This window comes from Falco naumanni, chromosome 3, assembly GCF_017639655.2.
Source record: "Falco naumanni isolate bFalNau1 chromosome 3, bFalNau1.pat, whole genome shotgun sequence".
In the NCBI taxonomy this organism is placed as follows: domain Eukaryota; kingdom Metazoa; phylum Chordata; class Aves; order Falconiformes; family Falconidae; genus Falco; species Falco naumanni.
In genome coordinates, this window is record NC_054056.1 from 67,090,484 (window position 1) to 67,114,814 (window position 24,331).

The window sequence follows — 24,331 nt, forward strand, 5'->3', positions numbered from 1 at the left end:
TCGTCACTGCTGAAGCCAGTGTCGCCACTGAAGCTTAGAGTAAGGCATCACTCACTCAGTACGGCTCAGTGTCTCCCATTCCATGGCTGAGATGTGATCCACAAGCCTACATGCATGTCTTCATACAACAGGGACCACATTTTAATGCCACAAGTGATACCACAGTCCAGAAACCACTGCGTAAGAGGTACATTACAAAGATCTCCCTTGCCTGCACTGTTGCTTTCCTGTTCTTCCCAGAACCCTTCTTCATCTTAACCCTGCAGACAGCGACATCACTACTTGTTTGCCTTTATAAATCTCCAGGCACCTAGATTCCTGTTTGTGAGCGTCTCAAAATGTCAAAGTGGCTCCTGCCTTATGTGATTGTGCCCCCCACATAACTTTATTAGTTCTGCCTAAATTCCCTTGGGAACCTGTTTCAGTAAGGTACAGATCATCTGTGTTGTAAATTATATGCCACGCACACAGACAGCCCCCCCACCCCCCACCCCAGCCTCTTGAAAGAGGTGTCTCTGGAGCTTGGATATGAAGAAGCTGAAGGCAAAAGCCGAACCACTGTGAGGGGTGAGTTTCAGGTACAAGTCTGCTCTCAGCCCTTCCTGCTGATTAGATGCTATCCCAGGTGATGGGTTTTCACATTAATCATTTTCACGATCCTAATTTACCTTCATGAATGTCATACATGTCTTAGGAGCTAAACTTTGCATTCCAAGCAAGGAGCGAGACAACCAGAAATGTAATTGCTAACAGGACCCCATTTCCTTTGCTGATGCTCCTCATGGGAGCTTGATCTCACAAGCCTTGCTTCAGTGGAAGGGGGATGAACTGCCAGTACCATTTCTATCACTTTCCAAAACCGTAGCTCTCCACTAGTCCTATAAGTTTTAAAACCATCTGGCAGATCGGGTGATATACAAATACCAGCGTAATTTTTGCTCTAAGTGCTTTAACTTGTGTTGATAAAAATATTATGTCTTTCACAACCACCTCTCTTTGTTGATGAGTATTTTACCACAGTAAATCATTCATTCTCAGTTGCAAACTTTTCCAGACTCCTCTTAGACAGGCTAGCTGGGATTGCATTTTTTCCCTGCATTTCAGTCCTAAACTTTAGGATCATTAAACATATTCAGCAACGACATGATGCATTTTTTTCAACAGATAATTTATTTGCAACAGTAGTGTGAGATACAGTAGAATACAAGTGGGAACCAGATAATTGTGTATTTTTCAGTAGATTATTCCAAAAGCTACATATGCAAATTTTAAGTCCTATAACATTATTTCTGTTATCATGGTGACTAACATTTCAACAATAAGCAGTCTTGTGGAAAAATCCGTGTACGTAGTTTGCTTTACCTCATTTGTCCTAAATTACAGACTGCAACAGTGTGATTTAGATCATGTAAGTGGGTAACAAGTAGTTCAGTCTATATATGCATCTTGTCTATTTAGTAAGTCCTTGAGAAACTCACATACACAGGTTGATTTGAGATACAAAAAACTTGTGCATGGTGTTTTCATCTCTCACCTTGGAAAAAAAGGTTCACAATGTAAATTCTCAGATATTATATTTAGATTAAAGTATTGGATAGTGTAAATGTGTAACACAGACTGCAGATAAAATATTGTAGAGCACAGCAGAAACTGCTCTGCTACCAAGAACTAGAAAGGTAGAAATTTGAAGGCCATCTAGCTTTCCAAGCAGATACTGTGGCAATTAGTAACAATCAGAAAAAAAACATATTTTTGAAAAGCTCATATGCATATACACCTGATAAGCCTACACACTGCATAAGATGGCTCTCACTCCTGCTTCCACGGAACGAATGAAAGATACAGCTCCCAAATAATTCAACAGGAGAAGGGTTCTGACGAAAACTCAAATGCTGGAGGGTTTCTTTTTTCTTTTTTCTTTTTTTTTTTCCCTCCTGAGAATAGTCAGAATCTGGGTGACAAACTCCTCAGCATTCCTGCAACTCGAAAGGTATTTGTGTGCCTCAGTGTAACCACCCTTAGCTTCCATCCTTTCTTTTCTGAAATCCAGGAATTAACTACTTTGAATATGTTTGTTAAGGTACAGATACAGAACTGGAAACAATTGTGCCTTCATGGAGGAGTGCAAGACTCATCTGTGTTTTTTAGGACCCTGGAATGACGACATGCCTGGCAGACTTCCTGTGATCTCCATCCACTGTCATAAACAAAGGACATTTACCATTTCCCACCCCAACCAAAAAACACTTTACGAGGACACCAAGTTATGTTATGAGGTACTGTTTAGATCTGAAGATCTTTAGGACATAAATGCCACTCAAACAGTATTAAAATACATATTTTAAAATCATATTAAAGCACAAATATTTCCAATCCATGACAAAGTCTATTATTTAACCAAACGTGGCTATTGTACAGCGATGATACCACTGCAAAACAACTTAGAGAAGCACATACCGCTACATGTCAAAGCTAAATCAGATCCTAAGCGATACTGAAGAAAAACATTCCCTTACATGAATGGTGATCTCTCGTGGTGGGGCAGGGTGTGATGATGGCTACTCCTAAAGGTTTACTTTAGAGTGGGTCAATAAATTTCAAGTTGAACATGTCTCCTTCCAGAATTAAGTGTCTTGCTGAAAGGCTCTTGATTTTTGAAAAAACACAGTTGAAGTCCATGAGAGAAGCCATCAGGCCCCAAAAAAGCTCGGGATCGTTTCCATTGCAGTCAATAACAAACTCCCCCACGAGTCTTGTTCTGTGGGAGCAGAAGTAGACCTTGCTTTTTCTGACCAATGGCCAGTGGCATGGAAACATCCTTTAATGTCTAGTGATCTCTATTTTACCTTCTCTTCTTTTCCCTAATTGTTTCAGATGCCTCAGTATCTTATCTCCGATACTCTCTGAGCAACAAGTTCTCCTGGGACTGATTCTGAGGTTTTGCCACTCTTCATTAATACAGAGTGTTTCAAGGAAAAAGATCCTCCTAAGTGAGGTGAGTGGTGCTGTGCTCACGCTATGCTCACCTCAGCAGCAGAATCAGGCTGAGTGAGGAAAATACACATCAAGCCATTTGTGTAAAGGACTCTTAAGCATAAAACAAATCACAGCTTCTTATTTAAATAACACAGTACCATGCAAAATTCACAAATTAAGAGCTTCTAAGGACTGTCTTTAAATATAAAAATGCAAACCTTTGCTTAAAAATCCACCACTGCTATATGTATTTCTCTTTACTTTATCTGTTTAAGCCATGCAAAAGGTTTAATGAAAGTGTCCCTTTAACAAATGCAGAATCTGAAGAAAAAAAAAAAGAAAAAAAAAGGAAAAGAAAGAACAAGAAATAAAAAAGCCAGAACAAATGCCTAGGCCAAAAATACCCCCACAAGTTTTGATCCTTCTCATTGAACCTATTTAGCAAGGTATTTACCCATCTGAGCAGAGATAGTCAGGGGTCTAAACACCACACCTGTGTTGCCCTTCCCCAGCAGATTTAGTCCTTGCTGCAGGAAGGAGCTCTTATGGGCAATTTTACCTTGTCCCTTGCAGGTCCCTACCCATGCTGACACCCTTGAACCTTGATGCCGTCACTGCACGGAGGCACAGCTAAGGACAAACATCAGCCATTCTATCAGACCTAACAGGCAGCCCCTGCTGTGATGCTGCAACAGGTATGTGATGGGAAGCGTGTCTGGCAGGAGGGCTCATGCATCAGAGTGGGGCTGTCGTTGGGTCACCCAAGGAAGCCCTGTCCTGCACCTGCGTGTGCTACATTCTGTGCCTGGGTGGAATAAGGGAGAGATCACGGCCCAGCTGCAAATGCATGAGGGAGTCATGAATCTCACGCTCAATACAGGGAACTTGTGCCACACTAACAGGCTTTAAGAGAGGAAAAGTGAAACTTGGAAAATGAGTATGGCAGGGCTTGCTGGGACTATACAGTGCTGCAAGTTGGGATAGTAGAATAGCCCTTGGATCACAGTGCACAGATTTGAGGGTAGCAGTGGTTTATTATCTCATTAGAAACATCTAATTCCCTGTAATAAAGATTGCATGTAGAGTGTCAAAGAACAGACAAGGCTATTACAGTCCACAGTCAGGAGTAATGCTTTTTTTCCCCACTTATTGCTAAATAGGCAGGAGTAGCTTTTCAATTTCAAAATAAAAACTACATAATTACAGTAATAATACCATGCTCCTGACTGCTCTGCAGCTGCATATTGTAAAACTCAAAGCCACTGATCAGAAACAAAAGCAGTAAGTCAGTAACAGCTTTTCAGAAATGTTCTTCTAGGGTGATTATGTCTGTCAAAATACTTCTATGAGGGAAAGACTCATTACTGCACATATCTCATGTCCCCTTCTCCCTAAATACCCTGCAAGTGCTTGCATGTTTTCCTAACAACAGATAAAGAAACCTTTGCCAGAGGTGTAATTAAGACTATATGAACACTGGAACAATCATGGATCCCATTCAAATAGGCATCAGTTACAGCAAAAAGCCAGAAGCAGTCATTTTTTTATCATCCATTATAAAAAAATATTTCCCAACCAGTGTTTCAATACAGCTAAATGTTAAAAACCTTCTACATTACTAATAAATTAAAAACCCCATATCTCCAACCATCTTGTAAGAAAGTAGGTAAGTAATTTAAGATTTAGTTTACATAAATTAGCACAGAGATGTGTATTTGAACAAGTGCACTGAAAACAGATATGCCTTCTTGTCTTCTGATATCTCTTGAGTTATTGAGTAACAGGAGAGCCTTTATATCCTTTGTACAACTTGAGAGTCTGCTAACACTAAATGGTCAATAGTCAAACCCCAGGAGAATGTTTCACCAGATAGACAATGACAAAAGGGACCACGAAGTACGGTCAAATGCTTTGCAGCATTATTACAGTAGACTTCAACATTCAATTTACGGTGTTTACTCTTGGGGAGGGGTGAAGGTAGTATATTTATACTGCAAATCACATAAGTGAAATTTGATGGGTTGGTAGAGTTCTTACTTTTTTTAACCTACTAAAGTATCAGGTTTTCAGAGGTAGTTTGAAAGGCAATAGTGATGTACACGATTAAAAACATACTCCTTTGCTTGACTGTGGATAAAACTCTTAAATACTGTTGGTGCTCTTCCTGAACCTCGCAGAGGACACTAAATGGATAAGATGTTCTAACTGGAGCTGACAACAGCCAATTAAGTGTCAGAAGAACAATCTGATAAGTAGGTCTTCATGTCTATAGGCATTTCCCGATATGTCTTAACTGTCAAACTGAATGTTAAACATCTCTATCTCATTATTGACTGATTTATTGAAGGAGAACGCTTTCATCTCTTTTGGACTTCAGGGTTGCACCAGAAAGAAGGAAAGGAAAATACTAGGACCAGCGCTTAATTTGGAATAATAGACAGGGAATCCTAATTATAGCAAAGTCCTAATCTTTCAACTGAGCAGGTGTATGGTTTGGTGACACCGCTACCATGCAGCTTCCCACACCATACCTTTTAAGAAATGGTAGATGCTCAGCCTAGAGGAGATCTGTTTCTTTAATAGGTGGAAGGATATCTGTGGATGTGCTAGCAGGCTGCTCTCTGCTTTCAGTGCTTCTTGCTAGTCATACAGAAGACAACACCTCGCTGGATGGATCTCTTCCCTTCTTGTCCTCACCCCTGTCGATATCAATCACATGAACTATGCCAGATTTCAGGATCAGGTCATCGGTCTCCACGTGGCTCCTGTTATCGTCCACCTCAATGTACTTCCCTTTGGACGGCTGCGTAGCCTTACTGAAGACATCTTTAAAACGGCGTTTGAGTTCAACGTCTGGGCAATAGACATACTCATAAAGAGCACCAGCAAGGACTGCTCCTATTATTGGTCCCACCCAATATACCTGCAAAAAGAGGTGAAAAAAAGACAGGTGTTAAGCTCTGGAGCAAATAAACAAGCCAGGGTCTCAGAGAAAAGCATACCACTACAGACTTACCCAGAAAAGTTTCTGCAAAATGCCCTGGCCCAATTGTTAGAACCAACTCTCCAGAAATGCAAGGCCACATGGCTTTCATGAACGGGGATGAAATATGCCATCATACCAGTTTAGGAGGCAGAGAAGTGTAACTGCTGTAGGTTTCACAGAAGGTGACCTGGAGCTCAGCAGTTAAGTGACTGCTCTAAAAATCACATATGAAATAGGTCAAAAGGCAGCCTCTTAGGTAGTTAATGGCATCAGTCCTAGGTTGCTTTTTTTTTCTTTTTGCCTCCTCCCAGTCTCTCTCACATATATTTCATCCCCTTCAAAAATAGTCACCCCGAATCCAGTCACCTAAACCACCTTGCATCCATAGGTGTGTCTTTTCCCTAAAATCTCCTCTCATGCCAGTATTTAGGGAATCACCAGGACCCCGTGGAGCAGCGTTGAAGAGGGACCTATGTTGACATGTCAGTGAGGTACAGTTACTATTTCCCTGATGCCTGAAAAAGATTTCAGTCTACAATGTTCTGGGGCAGACTGGCAGAGCAGCAGCGAAGCTATGGACACCTTCCATCGACAGACATGCAGGCATCCTCTCTGGCTGCCCGACCTCCTCCTGATACTAGAAAGCAGCTTTTGCCCCCACTTTATGGAAGATTTGAAGATTTAACTTATTTTTTAAAAAACTTGGTCTATAAGACAAAAGTAGAGGTTCTTCATCATCCTTATTTGGATCAACCATAGCTATAGCATTTCTTGAGACATAAAAGATCCTGGTAGAGTCATGTATGACTTGTCAAATAGAGCTCTGTAGGCAAATACAATATATAGTTGCTCTGGCATAGCTTTCGTTTTAAACTAGCAGGGGTAAGATGATTAAGAAGCAGGCACACATCTTCAAAGGAAATAGTTTTGTCAAGTTTTACTGATCTATCTCTCTCCAAGAGGCCTCCTCTAAATTTTCATCTCTTGTTGCCAACCTTAGACAACATACATAGACTGTTTGCTAGATGGTGCACGAAATCAACACCAATGTAGAAAACTGATTTTCTTTCTGCATTTTCACCCAGGGTGACACTGAACTTTTAAGGAAACAGAATCTTTCCTAGTGTATAGACAAATACTACTGCAGTATTTCAGACTCACATTTCCAAAATCATCCAAATTTGGGTTCTGATCCCACAGAATCTAACAGGCAGTCACCTACCTGATTATCCAATTTGAGTAAGTACATACAACCAACACACACAACTTTGTAGGGTACCTATTTATTTCAGCATGACATGCAGCAGATCAGTAACATTAGTAGGTGCAGAAGCCCACAGGCTTCTGTCAATGGCATGCCAATGTCACTGCTCTGGAGGAAAAGAAAAGGCCATCTTTCCAAGCAACTGGGACAGTAGTTAAGCTTCTCCTACAAGTTTCTCCATGGTACATCTGTTTATTGTTTACAGCTTCAGTTATAAGTTCTAGGCTCCTTCAAAGTATGGATAATTAATCTTGTGAAAAACTACAGCAGTTTTTCGTATGAACAGCCATTCACTGACAACTGGGTAAATCTTCCTCAGTAGGGTAACACTTGGGAACAAAGTTACACATGGTATCATGTTTGCAGAATTGCAGCCTTAGGGCCTGAAGACAATGCTATTTCTGTTATTAGCTGCAGTGGGAGCAATGTGGGCTTCATACTTTAAAAATCAAGAAAATCCTTAAATGCACTGTAATATGCAGCTCTTACAGTTAGCATTGAAAGTGTCCCTAGAAGTGCTTTCCCTGTCTATAATTAGGTGAGGCTGCGCTGCAATCCATCTCTCCCTTATAAAATGTGAATTGCTTTTTAATAAGTTTAATAATGGGATGCTATAGAAAATCACTGCATCATTCACAACCTGTTTATCAAATTGTTTCCTGTGCAAATACTCCTAGTTAAGCTGACGCTTTCAAATTGAAGCAGGTAACATCTGGTCTGGTCTACAAAGACCAGACTGCAACCCCTTCATCTCTCACTCCGGGCATTCACCGAGGCAGGAAACCTCCCCGGGGAACCAGATCACAGAGGGTCCCTGCTCTCATTTTCTCTGTCTGCCCCAGTTTGCTGCAGAACCAGGTGAAACGTGAAGCTGACAGAATTACTTCCATAACTTCTCACCAGCATGACCGGGGGGGTTGCAATCTGCCTCGGAGGATTTTTCTTTCTAGCAGTTCAATTCTTTCAGTCTCACTGGATTGCTTTTTTTTTTTTTTTTTTTTTTTTTGGTTTTGAACTTTTTGTATGGTTTTCTTTCTACCCCAGCTACTACCTCCGCAAAACAGCCCCCGAATAGCAAGACGCTATTCCAATGTGCTGTGTACTGCACCACAGTCCTAGGCGAGGAGTGTAACTATACCTAAGCCTGTGGCAGGTCAGCACCTGCCTTCCTCAGTGATGGTCTCTACGGGACATACTGGGATAAATAACTAAAAGCAAATGATGCATGAAAAATCCTGATAGCTGTTTGTCGCTATGGTGAAGGACTCATGAAGGCAGAGTTACCCATTGGTTTTCCCATCTCCCCATGATGACAGCAGGTCCAAATGATCGAGCAGGGTTCATACTGGCACCAGTGTAATTGATCTAAGGCAGAGACAAAATGTTACCTGTTATTAAAGTCTTGAAGGTAGTTAATCAATTTCTGTTAGTCCTTGTACTATGGGACACCCTGGGTTTGTGTGGCTTCTCATCTTGACAGCAGGTATTGTCACTCTCCTGAGTCTTACCACAAAATTAACAAAGTCATCATGTAAACAGGCAGAAAAGTTCTCATGCAACACCCTACCCAAGGGGACCCTCCTGCTACTCCAAAGGTTTTTGGTGTGGATCCGTGCAGAATATAGCAGCTATACAGCTATAGCAGCTATAAAGGCCACAGAAGTTTCCATTTACTTCTTAAGTAGTCATAAAGGGAAAGGGGGTCTATTTTTTAAGGAGAAGCCATTAACTTACAGCAAATAAATGCCCAATTGCAACAGAAAATCCAATTGCTAAAGCTACTGAACCAGTGACATCACTTCGTTTTGAATCACAGCTGGCAAAAATAGTAAAAACCAGCTGGAATGTAATTATCAACTCCACCAGGAGTCCATGGCCAGCGGAAAGATCTCCGTGTACCTGGAAGAAGGGAAAGAAACACCGGAAATGAAGAAAAGGTGATTTCGTAAATCAGAAAGCCACCACAGACATTAATTGTATTTCAATGACAGTTATTTTTAAATGGTACAGAGTGAAAAGCAACAATGAACTTTTAGAGGTACAGATTCCCCTCCCACACTTTTCTCCTCCTTTTTTTTTTTTAATTTTAATTTTTTTTTATTATTTTGAGAGCCATGGAAAATTACTGCTGGACTGAGAACAGAAGGCTTAACAGTAACACCCAACAAGAACTTCAAAGTTAGACTGCAGAAGTATAGTTTATTTTTACACAGGGATTTGCAAATGCTGCACTTCCCCTTCACCATTTTTTTTCTTGGGAGCACTGTAATTTACTATTCAATTATAAATTCATTAATTAGCCCTGACTTAATTAATTTAAATTTCAATTAAAAATTAAGCAGTGTGCGGCTCAAGTGCATTTATAATAAGTCCTGCAACAGGGCTAACTGATGGCGTTCCTTATTAGTTTAGAACAAAGCTGAAATCTAAGCCACAATCTATTTCAAAAGTATGTCATTTTAAGTTGATGTTTTCTCAGCCCCCACCATAATGGCATAGAATTAATTTCCCCCTCCCCAGCCCATATCAAAATGGCATTTCACGCATCTATTATTTAAATTTTGTATGTAAATTAACATTACCTGCTGTCATCAGATTTGGGGAAGTTCTAGGAAAGAGAACTTCTATAAAAAGAACAGCTTTAGATATTACACTGCATAAACCTATCCTAAAGAGAGCTTTAAGCCCTGTCTAGATGTTGTAAATAAACCAGCAAGCTCCCGAAATCTCTACTTGAGCTCTCTTTATGCTGCGTGACACTGATTGTATGTTCTTAGGCTCTAAGTCTAGTTGAAGAGCTGGAGGAGAAGCGATTACCGCAGTGACTCCCAGGCCTCCTACGACGCTCGGTGGTGTGACGAGGTAAAGGATGCCTGCGCCCACGATGGCTCCCAGGCACTGCGCAAGAATGTAGAAGACAGACTTGGCGAGGCTGATCTTCCTTGTGCAGACCATTGCCACGGTCACAGCAGGGTTAATGTGGCCTCCGCTGATGTGTCCAAAGCACTGCACCATGGTTGCAATGCTGAGTCCAAAGCAGAGGGAGATAAGCACCATGTCTACAGGCAGGGGCTTCTCTGCTCCACCCCAGTTGATTGTGGAGCCCAGGCTGAGGAGTACAAAAATGAGCATGGCCAAAAATTCTGCTGAAACAGCTTTCCAGAAGGGCTGAGTCCAGACTCCTTTGAACGCTACCATGATGCTCTCACACTTACACAGACGTCCACACTTACTGGAAAGAAAAACAAAGCCTCATAAGAGAAGTCACCAAGTAAGCCTTACGCTCTCCTGTTGGGGGTTGCTATCCAGCAGACTATCCAGACAGAGAGAAGGCGGCAATGCTGAGTATCCTCAGGCTGGGACGACCACAGACTGCGCTTTCAGAGCAGACTGTCCTTAAAACATAACCAGTGTTTTGAGTGCCTGTAGGACAGGGGGTAATTAACGACCCCTTGCGATAAGTCTGTCTGTATAGCTTCAGGTCACAGAAAGCAACTCTGTATCTTCTGAAGTGAGTATGAAAATAAGCGTATTCTTCTATACCAGCTGACATCTGCCTGACTTAGAGTCTGTACATCCCTTCAACATACAGTGGCCTGTTGACCATCACATTCATTAAATCTGTGGGTATCCTCTTTTTCTAAGCAAATCTGTACTTTTCAACAAAACAAATTTGATAATTCAATAAAAAGCAGTATCTTAGTCAAGCCCTAATGGTTTTGATAACAGTGTAGTGTTAGGAGGTTGTCCTGGGAGGTGTAAGAGAAGGTCTGTTTGTTTGAACGCTCACACAAACCCATATTTCAACTTATATTTATGCAAAGAGCAGTTTCTTCACTGTGGATGTAGAGTAAAAATTGAATTCAGCCAGAAGAATAGATGCAATCCTAAATTCTGAACTTTAAATCCATCACTCAATCAATAAAGCACTTTCTTTTGGGCTAAGGGTGCTGAGTAAGCTGTGGAATAGAGCAATATTTCTGTATGTGTGGTGTGTAGAACTGTGTGGCACAGAAAGAAATGTCTTGATTTTCTTCTCTGTCTGGAGAGTGTATTTATTAGTCTACACTGCCTTCCTGACGAGTTACAATTTTGCTAGATGTTCAGATACCTATGAAAGTGGGTCACCAAAGAAAAGTTATTTGTGATATTAATAAATTAGGAGAATAAGCCAAAAGGGAAGCATTTTAATGAGTTTCTAAGGAATGCTAACAAGATTCTTCTCTAAAAACAAAAGCAAAAAACCTCCAACCCCTCCAAAAAGTAGAAAACAAAAGAAAGAATATTCAGCTGCTACATTTGGGAACAGAATTTCAAGTGGAAGACGGATGAATTTATGCTCAGTTATCTAAGGTAACTGAGCTACAATGCATATTTAATGTCACATCAGAAAGAAGCATAAAAGGCATGTCCGCCCTTTTCAAGTTATTGCAAGAGGAATGGTCCATGAATTTCTTAACAGTTGCAGTGAGTTAGGGAAAGGCAATTTAATCCTGTGACTAGAGCAAATAATTTGTTTCCTTGTCTCATTTCTTATGCTAATTTACTGTGTATTTTGGATAGGTCATTTGAACTCTATGTCAGTTCTCTAGACTCTCAAATGAGAGCAAGAATTACATTATCTCCTGCAAATGGCTGTTAAAAAGTGTTTGTGAAGTGATCCGAGAGGCATGAGTGGGACTTGCTCTGCTGGAGAAGAACCGAAGCCAGAACTCAAAAGAGAATAAACTCATCTCCAAAATCTTCTGATTTTGGGTCGGACTCGAGACAAACAGAAAGATGTTTTTGTAAGATCTGATATTAACAGTCAGTTAATGACTATCTAGATGAGACTTTTTGTTCAAAATGGCTCCAAAATCATTGCCTCGCCCAACACTGAAGCTCACAGGTATTCGGTCATCCTTACCTTTGAACCCTATGCCCAGATTCTCACTGAAACCTAAAGGCTTACCTCTGGCCCTTACTATTTCCTCACTAATAATTCATTTTAGTGGCCTGAGAAAAGCTCGTTTTCACAGGGCATGTCCCAGGTGACATTTCATACAGGAATGAAGCATATCCTGGAGCCCATGGAAAAGAAACCTGCGTGCACAGGTAAGGGAAGCAGCACTCATCCACCCTTTCACCCCCATCTCAGTTGGGATGCAACCTGGATTTCCCTGATTTTTTGCTTGCTAAGCAAAATGCAAGCCCTGGTGTTATATTCCACACTTCTGCAAAATTTCCAACCACCAAGGGCACTATGGGGGGAATGTAGGTTTCTGGAGCATGGGAGAGACCTATGGTCACTCCTATGTCTGAGTGTCCCTGACCACCTCTTTCTGTATGCAGAGAACAGTGAGATCTCCAAATTAATTACATTCCTTCATCCTGCAGAAGTGAGCAGAAAAGGGTGTTTGTATTTGGTATCAAAATCGTGCACTTAGCTTCCCTCTAGCTGTGGAACATCTTGAAAGAACACATTAAGAGTGAATGTAAGTACAAGAGGGAGATGAGGATCCAGGAGATCACACCTTCTACTGAACTGCTGCTGGGCTTGTCTAGAAGGAGGCTGCTACCACTTATGAAAGGCAGATCTCGTACTGCTTCTCCAGCTGAGAGCACATCCCATCAGTTCAGTCAATATTATTTACAGCCCTGAAAATGCAAAAATGCTGCATGCAAGCCGAAAGCATAACTCAGAGAAGCTTGCTTATCAACATAAAGTTTCTGTTGGTCTAAAACAGCACACTACGTGGAAAAAAATCAAAATATTAGAACTATACATATAGTCAGCCATACTTTGATAGTTAATGATCTACACGTCTATTTTTAATGCATACATGTTTCTCTGAAGCAGCCTATTTTTCTATGATTTCAACATCCAGCAAAATACCTAGCTGTCATGGCCAAATTTTTCTTTCAAACTGCACACCACCTTCTCCACTGTAAAATCCTCTAACACAAGCTCAATACTGTGTTTGAGCCCTGAGTACAGGTTTTCATTTAAATCCAAAGGCTATCTGCAACTTAGAAATCAACACCATCTCCAACATCCATTATTTTTTCAGCATGCATTTAATTTGAAGGCTTGAGATGAGACAGTGATGTCTGTGCCAGGTCTGCAACCAAAACTGGGACTTCCCAGCAACTAAGATTGGCCATCAAAGTTGCAAAACAATTTTTTGGAGGGGTTGTTGATTGTGGTTGCTTCAGATAAATACAAAACACAACAGAAAAATAGAAAGACACTTTCATGTTATGGTCAACATAAATTTGAACTGTGGTCATGCTTGGAATTCGCTGGTCTGGACTACGCATTATAGAGTTGACTGTGTCTGCTAGGATGTAAGGTGGGTTTTTACAGGTCGTGTTGCCATCAGGGCTGCAGGCAAGGTTATGGCTTCAAAGCCGTGACAAAGTAAACAGTAACAAAGGCTTCCAGTGCAAAAATCAAACGGTATTTTTAAAATCCTTCCTTTTCTAACTACTATCATTTCAAGGAGCAGAGCAAACGGCCTGGATGCGGGCTTGCAGCCAGCCACTCCACACGACACTACTGTCACACACAAGTTTCGTGCGTGCGGCGGCTATTTACAGCGGCATCTCCGCAGCAAGCTCACGTAGCTCCGACCTGCGCCGGCACCGCGGGCTGGAGCTCAAATGGACGTCGGGCACCCGCTTGCCAGCGTGGGGGGAGCAGGGCGACAGGCTGTCATTGCGAGCCCAGTGCACGGCGGCAGGGCTTGCTTGTCACCGCTTCGCCTCATTTTCCACGGCGCTGTTGAATGAGGGACTGACACGGGTGGATCTGCAGGGGGTGGGGGGCGGAGGTTGGGAGTGCGGTGCCGCAGCCCGGGGGCTGTGCGGGAGCTGGGCTTTCTGCACGCACGTCTCTCGTCGCAGGACCGCAAGTGGCGAATAAAACGACGTTTTAGGGTGCGGACGAGGAGAGGGGTTTGCAGCCCGCTGCACCCCACCCCCCCCCCCCCCCCCCCCCCCCCTTTGCACCTCGCGTGTTCGAACGCAAGGACGACCGAAAGGCTGCGGTAGCGCCTCCGGGGAGGGGGAGCCCGGTGCCCTTGGCAGCCATCCCTCGGTGCAAAACGTGGGGGAAAGGCAGCACCCCCGAGCCCCCCGCCGAGCGACCCGGCTGCGCGACTCCTCGCCGGGCCGGACAGCCGGGGGTTCCCCGCGGGCGCGGAAAGGGGCGCCCCTGCCGCAGCCGCGCACCCCCCTCCGCTCTCCCCGCGGCTTTCCCGTAAAGTCACCCTCGGTTCGGGTGGGCTGCCCCCTCCTGCCTGCCCGCCACGCCGCCTCCCTGCCCTCCGCCCCCTCCCTGCGCGCCCCGCGGAGCGCCGCGCACTCACCCGCGGCGCGGAGCGGCCGCTCCGTCGCTCATGCCTGCCCGGCGGGCGCGGGTGAGCGGCGCGGCCCGGGGTGGGCCGGGGGGCGCGGGCGGGGGGGGTGGCGCGGCTCCCGGCCCGGCGGCTGGCCAGCGCCCGCCCGCCCGCCGTCCCCTACCTGCTGCTCCGGCCGGCCGCAGGGGACTCGGGGAACTGCCGCCGGAGCCCCGGCCGCGGGTCATTTGCGATCATGTGAATATGCAGATTAATTCAGGGGGTTCGCGGCTGCTTATTAAAAGAAGAAGCCAGGGTCGAAGCGAGCCCACTGCGCTGCAGCAGCAGCGATGGGGAGGACCCAACGGTTTCTCCGTTTCTTCTCTGCCACGCACTGTGGAAGGAAAAAAAGTCTGAGCGGCTCCACAGCCGGGGAGCTTCATCCACCAAAAATTCCTACTAGTCCCTTACTAGGATGCTACTGGTTATGAAAGAGGCAAAGAGGTTTTATTTCTTGGAAGTGCTAAATTCAGCAAAGTTTTGCCTAGTGTGGGAAGCCAATGGAGGCCACTGAAAAGAACTGTTGAAATTAGATTGTGACGCTGTTAAGGAAACTTAGGTGGTCCTCACCTTGGAAAGAACCAGATGACTCTACAGCACGAAAACAATCCGATGAAAAAAACAGCCCTTCATGTAATAAGAAAAAAACAAAGTTGCCTATGTTTCCAGGCACAATTACTTCATTAGGGAATGCGTAGAAACTGCCTCTTGGAGAAGATGGGTGAAAATGGGACAGAGTGTCTAGAGAATCCTTTTTCTCCACTGACTTAGACCTTTGCATCCAATACAAGAACCTGCGCATAAGTTAGGTAGAAAACATTTTAAGGGATGTGTCCAAGTGTCAAACGAGGTTAAAACAGCATGCAAGAGAAACTGCATCTACTGCTGTGTATCCATGTAGCAACAGAGAAAGAATCAAAGTTTGGCATGATGATCAGCCAGCCTGTATGGGACACACTGTACCAGCTAATCCTTCTGACCATTAGGAAACAGTGCAAAATGTGAAGGACTGCTTTGGGCATGGAAACCCTGGACAGAAAGTCCTCTTTTAGCTTCTGCTAGAGGTTTGTAGGTAATAATTTACACCAGTGAAAAGCAAGTATAATGTATAACACTATTTGTTCTGGATGACCTCGACACATTTTTACACACAATAATAAAAAAAGTAATGACCACGTGTTAAATACTATCCATCACAGTTTATGGTAAATGCAGGTGATCATAAGGTACAAATGTAGGTGTTTCTCTCATGTTTGCCTGCTCTTCCCCTATAGCCATGTTGTAAAGGATACCAAGAGACTTTCACAATTTGCTAGCAAAAGAAAAACAGCTGGCTGGATGTTTGTCTTTCTCATTTTCAGGCTTCGCTTCATTTGCTTACGTTTTGAGCTTAGTGTAGAGGGGGTGCAGCCATCGTTACACAGCTCCGCTCTTTCATTTGGCCCATTTGGTTTTTCAATCTATGCCCTTCACAACCTGCTACAGTGATTCCAGAAACTTCAAGTACTGTCTTATTGACACATAAGCCGATAGTATACTTTGCATACTCACAGACCAACATTTTCTGTTGTGGCTGCAGGAGGAGTTGTTCACAGTGAAAGGATTTCAGTTAGAACATTCCTCTACATACTTTTTGTCCCTGTTCCCTTTTCCCCTCTGCCAGGAATTACTGTAAAAAAAGCTCCTTTTTAGTGCTCTGCTTCAAACACCTGTGGCTTCCCTTGATGTGGCTTGAATGTGCCACATCTTTTCCCACCTGCATTTGGCGAAATCATTATCTGATTATTTCAGCCTTCTATACCACGGCTACTTCTGTCATACAAATCCTTTCCTCTGGTGTTCCAAAAGCTACAAAAGGCACCCGTACAAACCTCAAATTTCTTTCCAGTTTTGGAGCTGGCTCTTTCAAATCAGGGCTGAGTTTGCTTTCATAGCTTTGCCCTGACAACACACTTGTGTTCTTTGTCACCTTGCAGGCTCTGCTCCTAAGGCCCACTTGCTTGTTCACAAACAAAATTCGCTGAACAAAACCAGTAATTGCTTTTCCTTTTCTTGCAGGTAGCTTACATCTGCTCTTTTTGATCTGCAGAGCAGGTCAGTGCCACACGGGGAAGCCAAAACATTAATGGCTTCTGTCACCGCTACCATTCTTATTGTGATAGATATTCTGGAGGATTAGACAAAGGTTGTGGCCACATAAACAGAGAAAGGCAATGCTTCAGGCACAAACCTGGAGGAAACTGCACTGTGCCAGCTGTGATCAAGCAAACAGACAATGTTCTTTTGGAAGCACAGAAGACAAGGAAGACATCCCTTGAGATGGCACTGAAAAACAGAGAACTGTCTCAGTTTGTCCAGCGACAGATATGTCAGTGTGGAGAGTTGGGACCACATAGGTTCTTTTTTTTTCTCTCTTTTTTTGCTTATATATTTTCATCTTTATAAAACCTGGCTTAACTCATTTTGGGCTTCTGCCGAGGACAAAATATTCCTCCTGCTGCTATGCTCAACACAGTTAAGGAAATAACTTTAAAAGCATATATATGAAAAATTTAAAAATGCTGTTAAAGCCCAATCTGTGTCTGAGGAGGGGAAAATGTGCAGTGGAGTCCTTCTGTGCCTCTGCTTCTCCTTCACTGAACATTAAATCTGAGTTTCTACATTTTTAGGGCATCATGAATTAAAGATCTCCATGGGAATGTAAGCCATGGTGAGAAGATGCTGCAACATGTAAGACACATCCCTGTTCTGAACATGGACTTCCCAGACAGCTGAAGCGCCCTGGATCTGCATTTTCAGGTTGGTCTGTTATGGAGGGGAGGGCATGCTGCCAAAGTTGGAGAGGAATGTGCAAACAGCTAATTCCAGCTGAAACAATATGAGAAAGAGAGGCAGAAAAACTCCCAGCACTAGATTCTGTCACCTCACTGAATAGCAGTGTGGGAGAAGTACCTACGTACTACACTCCCATGGCGTGTCTCATGGATATCCATCCCGGGCAACTCTGTCAGACTGTGGGGTGTGTCAGACAACACCGAAGCAAAGAAAAGAAAGACCAAAATCCAAAAAAAAGGACATGATTTAGAAGCATTGTGTGTTTTCTCAGTGCCTTAGTTCTCTTGCTTTTGTACCCAGCGGAGCTGGACTGTTCTCCCTTACGTTGCTGTTGTTAAGCTCCTCAGCTCGCTCGGCTCCTCTCTCAGCACCACTTCAGGGTTTCAGTTTCCAAAAGCAATGAGGCTTACATGCACGTACTCCCCCTCTCCCTCTCTCTTTCTCTGGGTCTTCCTGCCCTTTCCAACAGATTTTGAACCCACCAGACAGTTTCAGCTACAGCTGGTGGAGGATCAGAACCCCCAAAGCTGTTTAGGCTCCTGCCAGCCTCACGAACCTGAGTGGCTGCAGGTAACCACAGCCAAAGGGACGCTCGCTGCCGCTGGCAGGAGGGGCTCCAGGAGTATTTTCAGAAGTGTCTGAGTGATGGAGGGACTTAGCTGCTGTTTTCATAGCGGTGCAGACTCCTAGGAGACTGAATTCCTTTGACCTTCCTTGGCTCCAAAGAGTGTTTGAGAGCAGGCTGTAAGCCTTTCAGAAACCATTGAGGCTTGCAGAAACTCTCAGACTTTCTTTTCTGACTGATTCAAAGTTTCATTCTGTTGCCATTAATAAATCCCCCTCCCCTCATCAATTTATGTTTTATAAGTTCGGGTTAAGCTGTGTCTACTAAAAGGATCTTACATAAAACACCGCTTACTGAAATGTGATCTTTGCACATTTCTGAAGTTTTAATTTTCCTGCGGTGTAATCTTGTTACTTAGGTCATTCATTTTGTCACGCCTTGGTATCAGTCTGGTCCAGGTTTGACTGCAGGGCTATGTTCTCCTGACATTTAGAGCAAGAATTCCCTGGGAAATCAGTCAAGAGATTTGACATTGCTGCTGGCCAAGCTCCAGCGGGTTTAGTTTTACTCTCCTTCTCTATTTATTGTGGAATCTGGCTGTCCACAAGTTTCACATTGAGTTCCATGCTAGAGAAGGAGAACTGAAAGGGAAAAAATGGCCATTCATTTGGGGGATTCATTCAGGCTTTTCAGAGACATTTTACAAGAAGCTGTGCACTTAGATGACTACTGAGCTTCCTTAGCCCTGCTCTATTACCTCCCTCAAGAGACAATTTGGATTGACTGGTTTTTCTTTGCTCTCTCTCCCCACCTCAATAGGCAGCAATTACAGTTGGAAAAGCAAAATTAAGATCTAGGTAGTATAGGAACCACCTGGAGGCTTTTCATCATTAGAGGCCGTTTAATTTCAGCATGGCATGGACTGGCCCTGTGCTGGGAACACAGAAAAAGAAAGTCCTTTTTCTCCCCTCCTGCCACAAACTGCCACAATTCTGGTTGCAAAGCTGCATCAGTGGCAGAGACAGCCAGGATTTAGATGAACTGGAGGGGGGGAGCAGGAAAGCAGCCCTGGCACTCATGTTGAGTACAGGAAAGTTGGGGGAAGAATCCCAGGTCAACTGGCAATGGGGGAGAATAGTAGCTCTCTTGTGGAGGCGGGCAACAATATTCAGCAGCACAGGGCAAGGTGCAGGAGGCTTTGCATGTGCTGGGAAGGACTAACAGCCCAGCATGCTGGTGGTCTTTGTGCTGGGGGTTGTGTAGTCTTAGCCAGTGGGCGAAAAAGATCTGCCTAACTTCGCTAGGTGAGACACTGAAATTTGGTTAAGCGCTCACAGATTTTATTAGCCACAAAAAATGTAGTACTCCACTTTGTATATACCACTGTTGTATGCTCCTCAACATCCAGCTGCTGATTTCTGAAAGCTGTGCTTTCCTGACCTGAGTTGCTCTCCCTTACAGTCCTGCTGCTGTTTCTGAGCTCCTCCGCTCCGAATGCCCAGCCTCTTCCCTCACCACTGCTTCAGTATGCTGCAGAAATGCAGCTCAGTCAAAGAATCATGGAGTTTATGGCAACATAAAGTTTTCTAGTTAACTTTATATATCATAGACCATTACACTTTACCTCATGACACATCTCATGAGTTCAATAACTTTTGGTTCAATATATTTTACAAAAATCACCCTTCCTTGATTTGAAAACTCATGGGCTAGAAAATCCACCCATTCCCTTGGTAGCTTATTCCCAAGACTAATAGTTTTCATCACCAAAAATGGTCTTTGTCTCTAAACTGAGTTTGTATCAATTCATCTGCCATATATTGGTTTTTATTATGCTGTTCTCTCCCAGATTAGAAAGCTTCTTGTACTTCTACTGTCTCCCCATGAGTATACTTACATAACGTGAGCAAGCCATCTCTTCATCATCCTTTTGATAAGCTAAGCAGACTGAGCTTTCAAAGTCCCTCGCTCTGAAGAAATTACTCCTTTTTTCAGCTCGTTTGTGCCTTCACCACTTTTTCAACATGCTTTTTGAAATGCATTTTTAATATCGGACTCTCAGCAGGCATATTCTGAAGTAAAAACATTTCCTGTAGCACACCCAGGAACAGAATTAGCTATCCTCTGCAGCATCACGTTGAGGAAACATTCTTTCTTGATTCTTCACAATAACTCTCAGACTTTCTCGGGATATAGCCCTCGTTCTGTACGTGTCTTGGATTGCTCTGAGACATGAAACTTTGCAGATGTTCTGTCTGACAGGGCTCATGCTAGAGAAGGCCATCCCTTTCTCAGCCTACTAATTTAAGTCATGTTCAAACTATACTGGCAGTGATTCTACATTTACTTCCAGATTTACTCACTGAGGAAAACCCAGAAGCACATGAAGCCTCATAGTGATTCCTTCAGATCCCTGCCAATTGCTGCCATGACTAGTCCGTTAAGTACTTTCAGAGATCTATCAACCAGGTCTGAATACGTTTACCACTCCATGGCCAATGTATGGTCATAATGCTTTAAACAAAGTCACTCAGTATTGTAGTAAAGCCTCCACAGACACTCAAATGCATTGCTCTGTACAGCTACCTCCATCAGCCAGTGGGTAGTTTTAAAAATTAAATCTGTCCTCTGTTGGTTTTCTTTTTTTTACTTTTCCTTTTTTTCTTTTTGGCAAGGCTGAGCCTCAGTGGTATAGTATATTTGACATGTGGCCCAATGCTAGGAATTCGTTCTTTGTCCAAGCCATCCGCTGTACATAATATGAAGATGATATACATAATACACAAATATCTTCATATTCATAGGATTTATGCACCTAGTGGAAACGTATGCCATGAATGGGCTTATGTAGCATGTTCTGAGAAAGACAATTTTGCTTCAGAACATCCCGGTTGTCTTTGTAGATTACAATAGCAACTGTCTTCTTAACACTATATATTTTACAGGGGTTTTCTTCCCTCCCAACATTAATACCTTCTAAAACCTCAGGCTATAAAAGAACCTTTTTTTCTATGCAAAGGTTCATCTTTCATTGAACTAACTGAAAAGCAGGGTCTAACTGTGAATATTTACAAGTTCAAGCTTTTTTGTCCATAAGTTTCTAAAGAAAATCTGACAGCATGTTTTTCTCGAAATCCTTTGTAGAACATTAGTTTCATTTCTGACAGTTTTTCATGTTTACAGCTTGAAAAAGAATTAGACGAAGCCTAGTAATTTGTGATACAGGTGCCATATTTTTACTGGACTAGGAGGAATGTTTTAAACTCAGAAATGGCAATTAGAGTTTTTCAGTCTCTGTTACGACAGAGGCTGTACTGCTTTGGAGATTCTTGTGTTGGCTTAATTGTCAACAAAGATAATCGAGATTGATGCAAAGAAACAAACACTTCTTGCTGTCAACTTCATCTTTACTGATACCAGCTTATAGCCACTGCATGGATGGATGGACGGTTGGTTGGTGAACACAGGATAACTGATCAGTCAACGAAGTTTTGTCTTCAGCTGCTGAGCTCCAGTGAGCATGTTCTGGAAGCACAGCCAGCCATAGAAAATAGTCTTTCAAGGCCCATAGCTCTACTCCAGTATTCGCAGGTATTGGCACCCCACAGGTATGGAGGGTGAGTGGCAGATGCAGTCTACAAAGACTGAATGAAATCAAGCACAGGGCCCAAGAGCTCTCTGGCTTTATGCTACCTTTACACCTCATGTTTCTTTCTAAACAACATTTTCTGATCTAACCTCCATGACTGCCTTCTATGGGCAGTTATAGATTGGCAAGCTGCTCTTTTGCAAAGCCAAAGGTAGGGAAAAAAAGCTGTGAGCTGTGAATAATTAAAAACAGTACTGAAAGACTTTTATTGCAGAAGACTTCGGGGATAATAAATATTTTTTTTTACTTCTTTGTAGACTTATTAATACAGAACAACCATTTCCCACAGCATTCTCCTGGAGAAACTGCTTGCTTAATGGCTTGGATAGGTGTGCTCTTCACTGGGTAAAAAAATGGCTGGATGGGCAGGCCCAAAGCGTGGTGGCGAGTGGAGTTACATCCGGTTGGTAGCTGGTCACAAGTGGTGTTCCCCAGGGCACAGTACTGGGGCCAGTTCTATTTGATATCTTTATTAATGATCTGGACAAGGGGATTTAGTGCACCCTCAGTAGGTTTGCAGATGTCACAAAGTTGGGTGGGAGTGTTGATCTGCTTGAGGACAGGAAGGCTCTGAAAAGGGATCTGGACAGGCTGGATCAATGGGCCAAGGCCAATTGTATGAGATGCAACATGGAGAAGTCCCCCTGTACTTGGCACTGGTGAGGCTGCACCTCAAATATTGTGTTCAGTTTTGGGCCTCTCACTACAAGAAAAACATTGAGGTGCTGGAATGTGTCCAGGGAACGATGCAGCTGGTTGAAGGGGCTGGAGCACGAGTCTTATAAGAAGCAGCTGAGGGAATTGGGGTTATTTGATCTGGAGAAGAGGAGGCCTGGGGGAGACCTTATTGCTCTCTACAGCTACCTGAAAGGAGGGTGTAGCCAGGTGGGTGTCAGACTGCTTCCAAGTAAGAAGTGACAGGACAAGAGCAAATGGCCTCACGTTGCACCAGGTGAGGTTTAGATTGGATATGAGGAAAAATGTCTTCACTGAGAGGCTTGTCAAGCACTGGAGCAGGCTGCCCAGGGAAGTGGTTGAGTCACTGTCTTTGGAGGTATTTAAAAGACATGTAGAAGTGGCACTTGGGGACATGGTTTAGTGGTGGACTTGGCTAGGTTAATGGTTGCATTTTATGATCTTAAAGGTCTTTCTCAACCTAAATGATTCTATGAACTAATTTGTTATGATTCTTCATGTCTTACCTCTTTAGACTCATCAGTCTTATCTTCTCCTGCATCCACACTTCAGATAGACTGTAGGTAGCCCTGCTATAAGTTGCTGTTCACATTGGATTTTGTGAGTTTTGTGGAGAGAACTACTTTTTTGAAAACAGGTATTGTATTAAATTAGTTTTTAAAATGGAGGCAGACATGGCTAATCATACCTCGTCAAGGATACAAGCCAAAAAATCTGATCCCTGTTAAAAATAGATCTACCTTTGTAAGAATGCATGCAGAGAAAGGGAAACTTCTGAGAGGTTTATGGTTTCACATGTCCTTTTTTTGTATAAGCCAAACATCTACAATCCTCATCTGATTTTCAGTTTCACCCTGTATACTTGACTGACACGAGCACATTTTTCTTACCAGCAGCACGGCAGAACCAACACGCCAGTGAAAGGGATTCTTTTCAGCTACACGCCTCAGCGGCACCGTTATCAGCGAGGCTCCCGCTGTGGCGTGGCCAGTCCTTGGGGTGCGAGAGGGGGCAGGAAACCACCCAGCTTGGTCTCAGCCTGGTCCTCAGGGTTGCAGGGTGGAATTTGCAGAATGGGCTCTTAAAAAATGATTTTTGACTTCTGAACTGAACCTACTTGGTACGAAAAGCACAGAAGGGCACTACCATGCAGTTTCACAATGCAATTTTTTTATGTCCAATGTCAGAAACTTGTAATTAATCCCTAAAGGTCACCCCGACCCCAACTGCATTGCCTCAAAAAGCTGACAGTGTACCTAAGAAACTGCAGATATTTCCAAGTTTCCAAAATGATGAAAAGGTATAAAATGCATATGAAGTCCTAGTAGCCTGTAGCCAAGAAAGCTCTTTTCTTTTCTTTTCTTTTTTCTTTTTTCTTCTCTTTTCTTTTCCTTTTCTTTTTTCTTTTCTTTTCTTTTCTTTTCTTTTCTTTTCTTTTCTTTTCTTTTCTTTTCTTTTCTTTTCTTTTCTTTTCTTTTCTTTTCTTTTTTCTTTTCTTTTCTTTTCTTTTTTCTTTTCTTTTTTCTTTTCTTTTTCTTTTCCTTTTCTTTTCTTTTCTTTTCTTTTCTTCTCTTTTCTTTTTTCTTTTTTCTTTTTTTCCCCTTCCCTTCCCTTCCCTTCCCTTCCCTTCCCTTCCCTTCCCTTCCCTTCCCTTCCCTTCCCTTCCCTTCCCTTCCCTTCCTTTATTTTACCTTATTTTAATTTTATTTATTTACTTATTTATACTTTTATTTTTTACTCAAGTGAGGATGTTGCAGTAGAACAAAGTTTGAGTCTTGGACAGAAAATGGTCACCTGAGTTACAGGCAAGTGTAATTTATTGGAAAAATGGAGAATTGAAGCTACATATAGAAAACAAAGTGAATGCAAAGCAATAGGGATCATAGTGTAGCCCAGATATCAAACAGTTAGAAAAATGTGTCAGAGATTTCTATCATGATCCAGAGCAAGGAATTTTTAGACAGGAATCTGTCCTGATTAA

General features: G+C 43.0%; 1 protein-coding gene across 4 annotated transcripts; it reads right to left on the reverse strand.

The window, feature by feature from the left end:
- Nucleotides 1-1,900: 1,900 nt before the first annotated feature.
- Nucleotides 1,901-14,962, reverse strand: AQP4 (aquaporin 4). 4 transcript variants are annotated; one of them, XM_040588331.1, is made up of 5 exons: nucleotides 14,730-14,962; nucleotides 10,044-10,458; nucleotides 8,961-9,125; nucleotides 8,511-8,591; nucleotides 1,901-5,899 (listed from the first exon to the last, which is right to left on the reverse strand). In XM_040588331.1, exons 1-5 carry the CDS (start codon nucleotides 14,801-14,803, stop codon nucleotides 5,621-5,623), a joined length of 1,014 nt encoding a protein of 337 aa, XP_040444265.1. In that variant the 5' UTR covers nucleotides 14,804-14,962; the 3' UTR covers nucleotides 1,901-5,620. The 4 variants fall into 4 exon arrangements, with proteins under 4 accessions (XP_040444265.1, XP_040444261.1, XP_040444262.1 ...); XM_040588327.1 differs by having other exon boundaries at nucleotides 14,576-14,957; XM_040588328.1 differs by lacking the exon at nucleotides 8,511-8,591 and having other exon boundaries at nucleotides 14,576-14,960.
- Nucleotides 14,963-24,331: the final 9,369 nt, after the last annotated feature.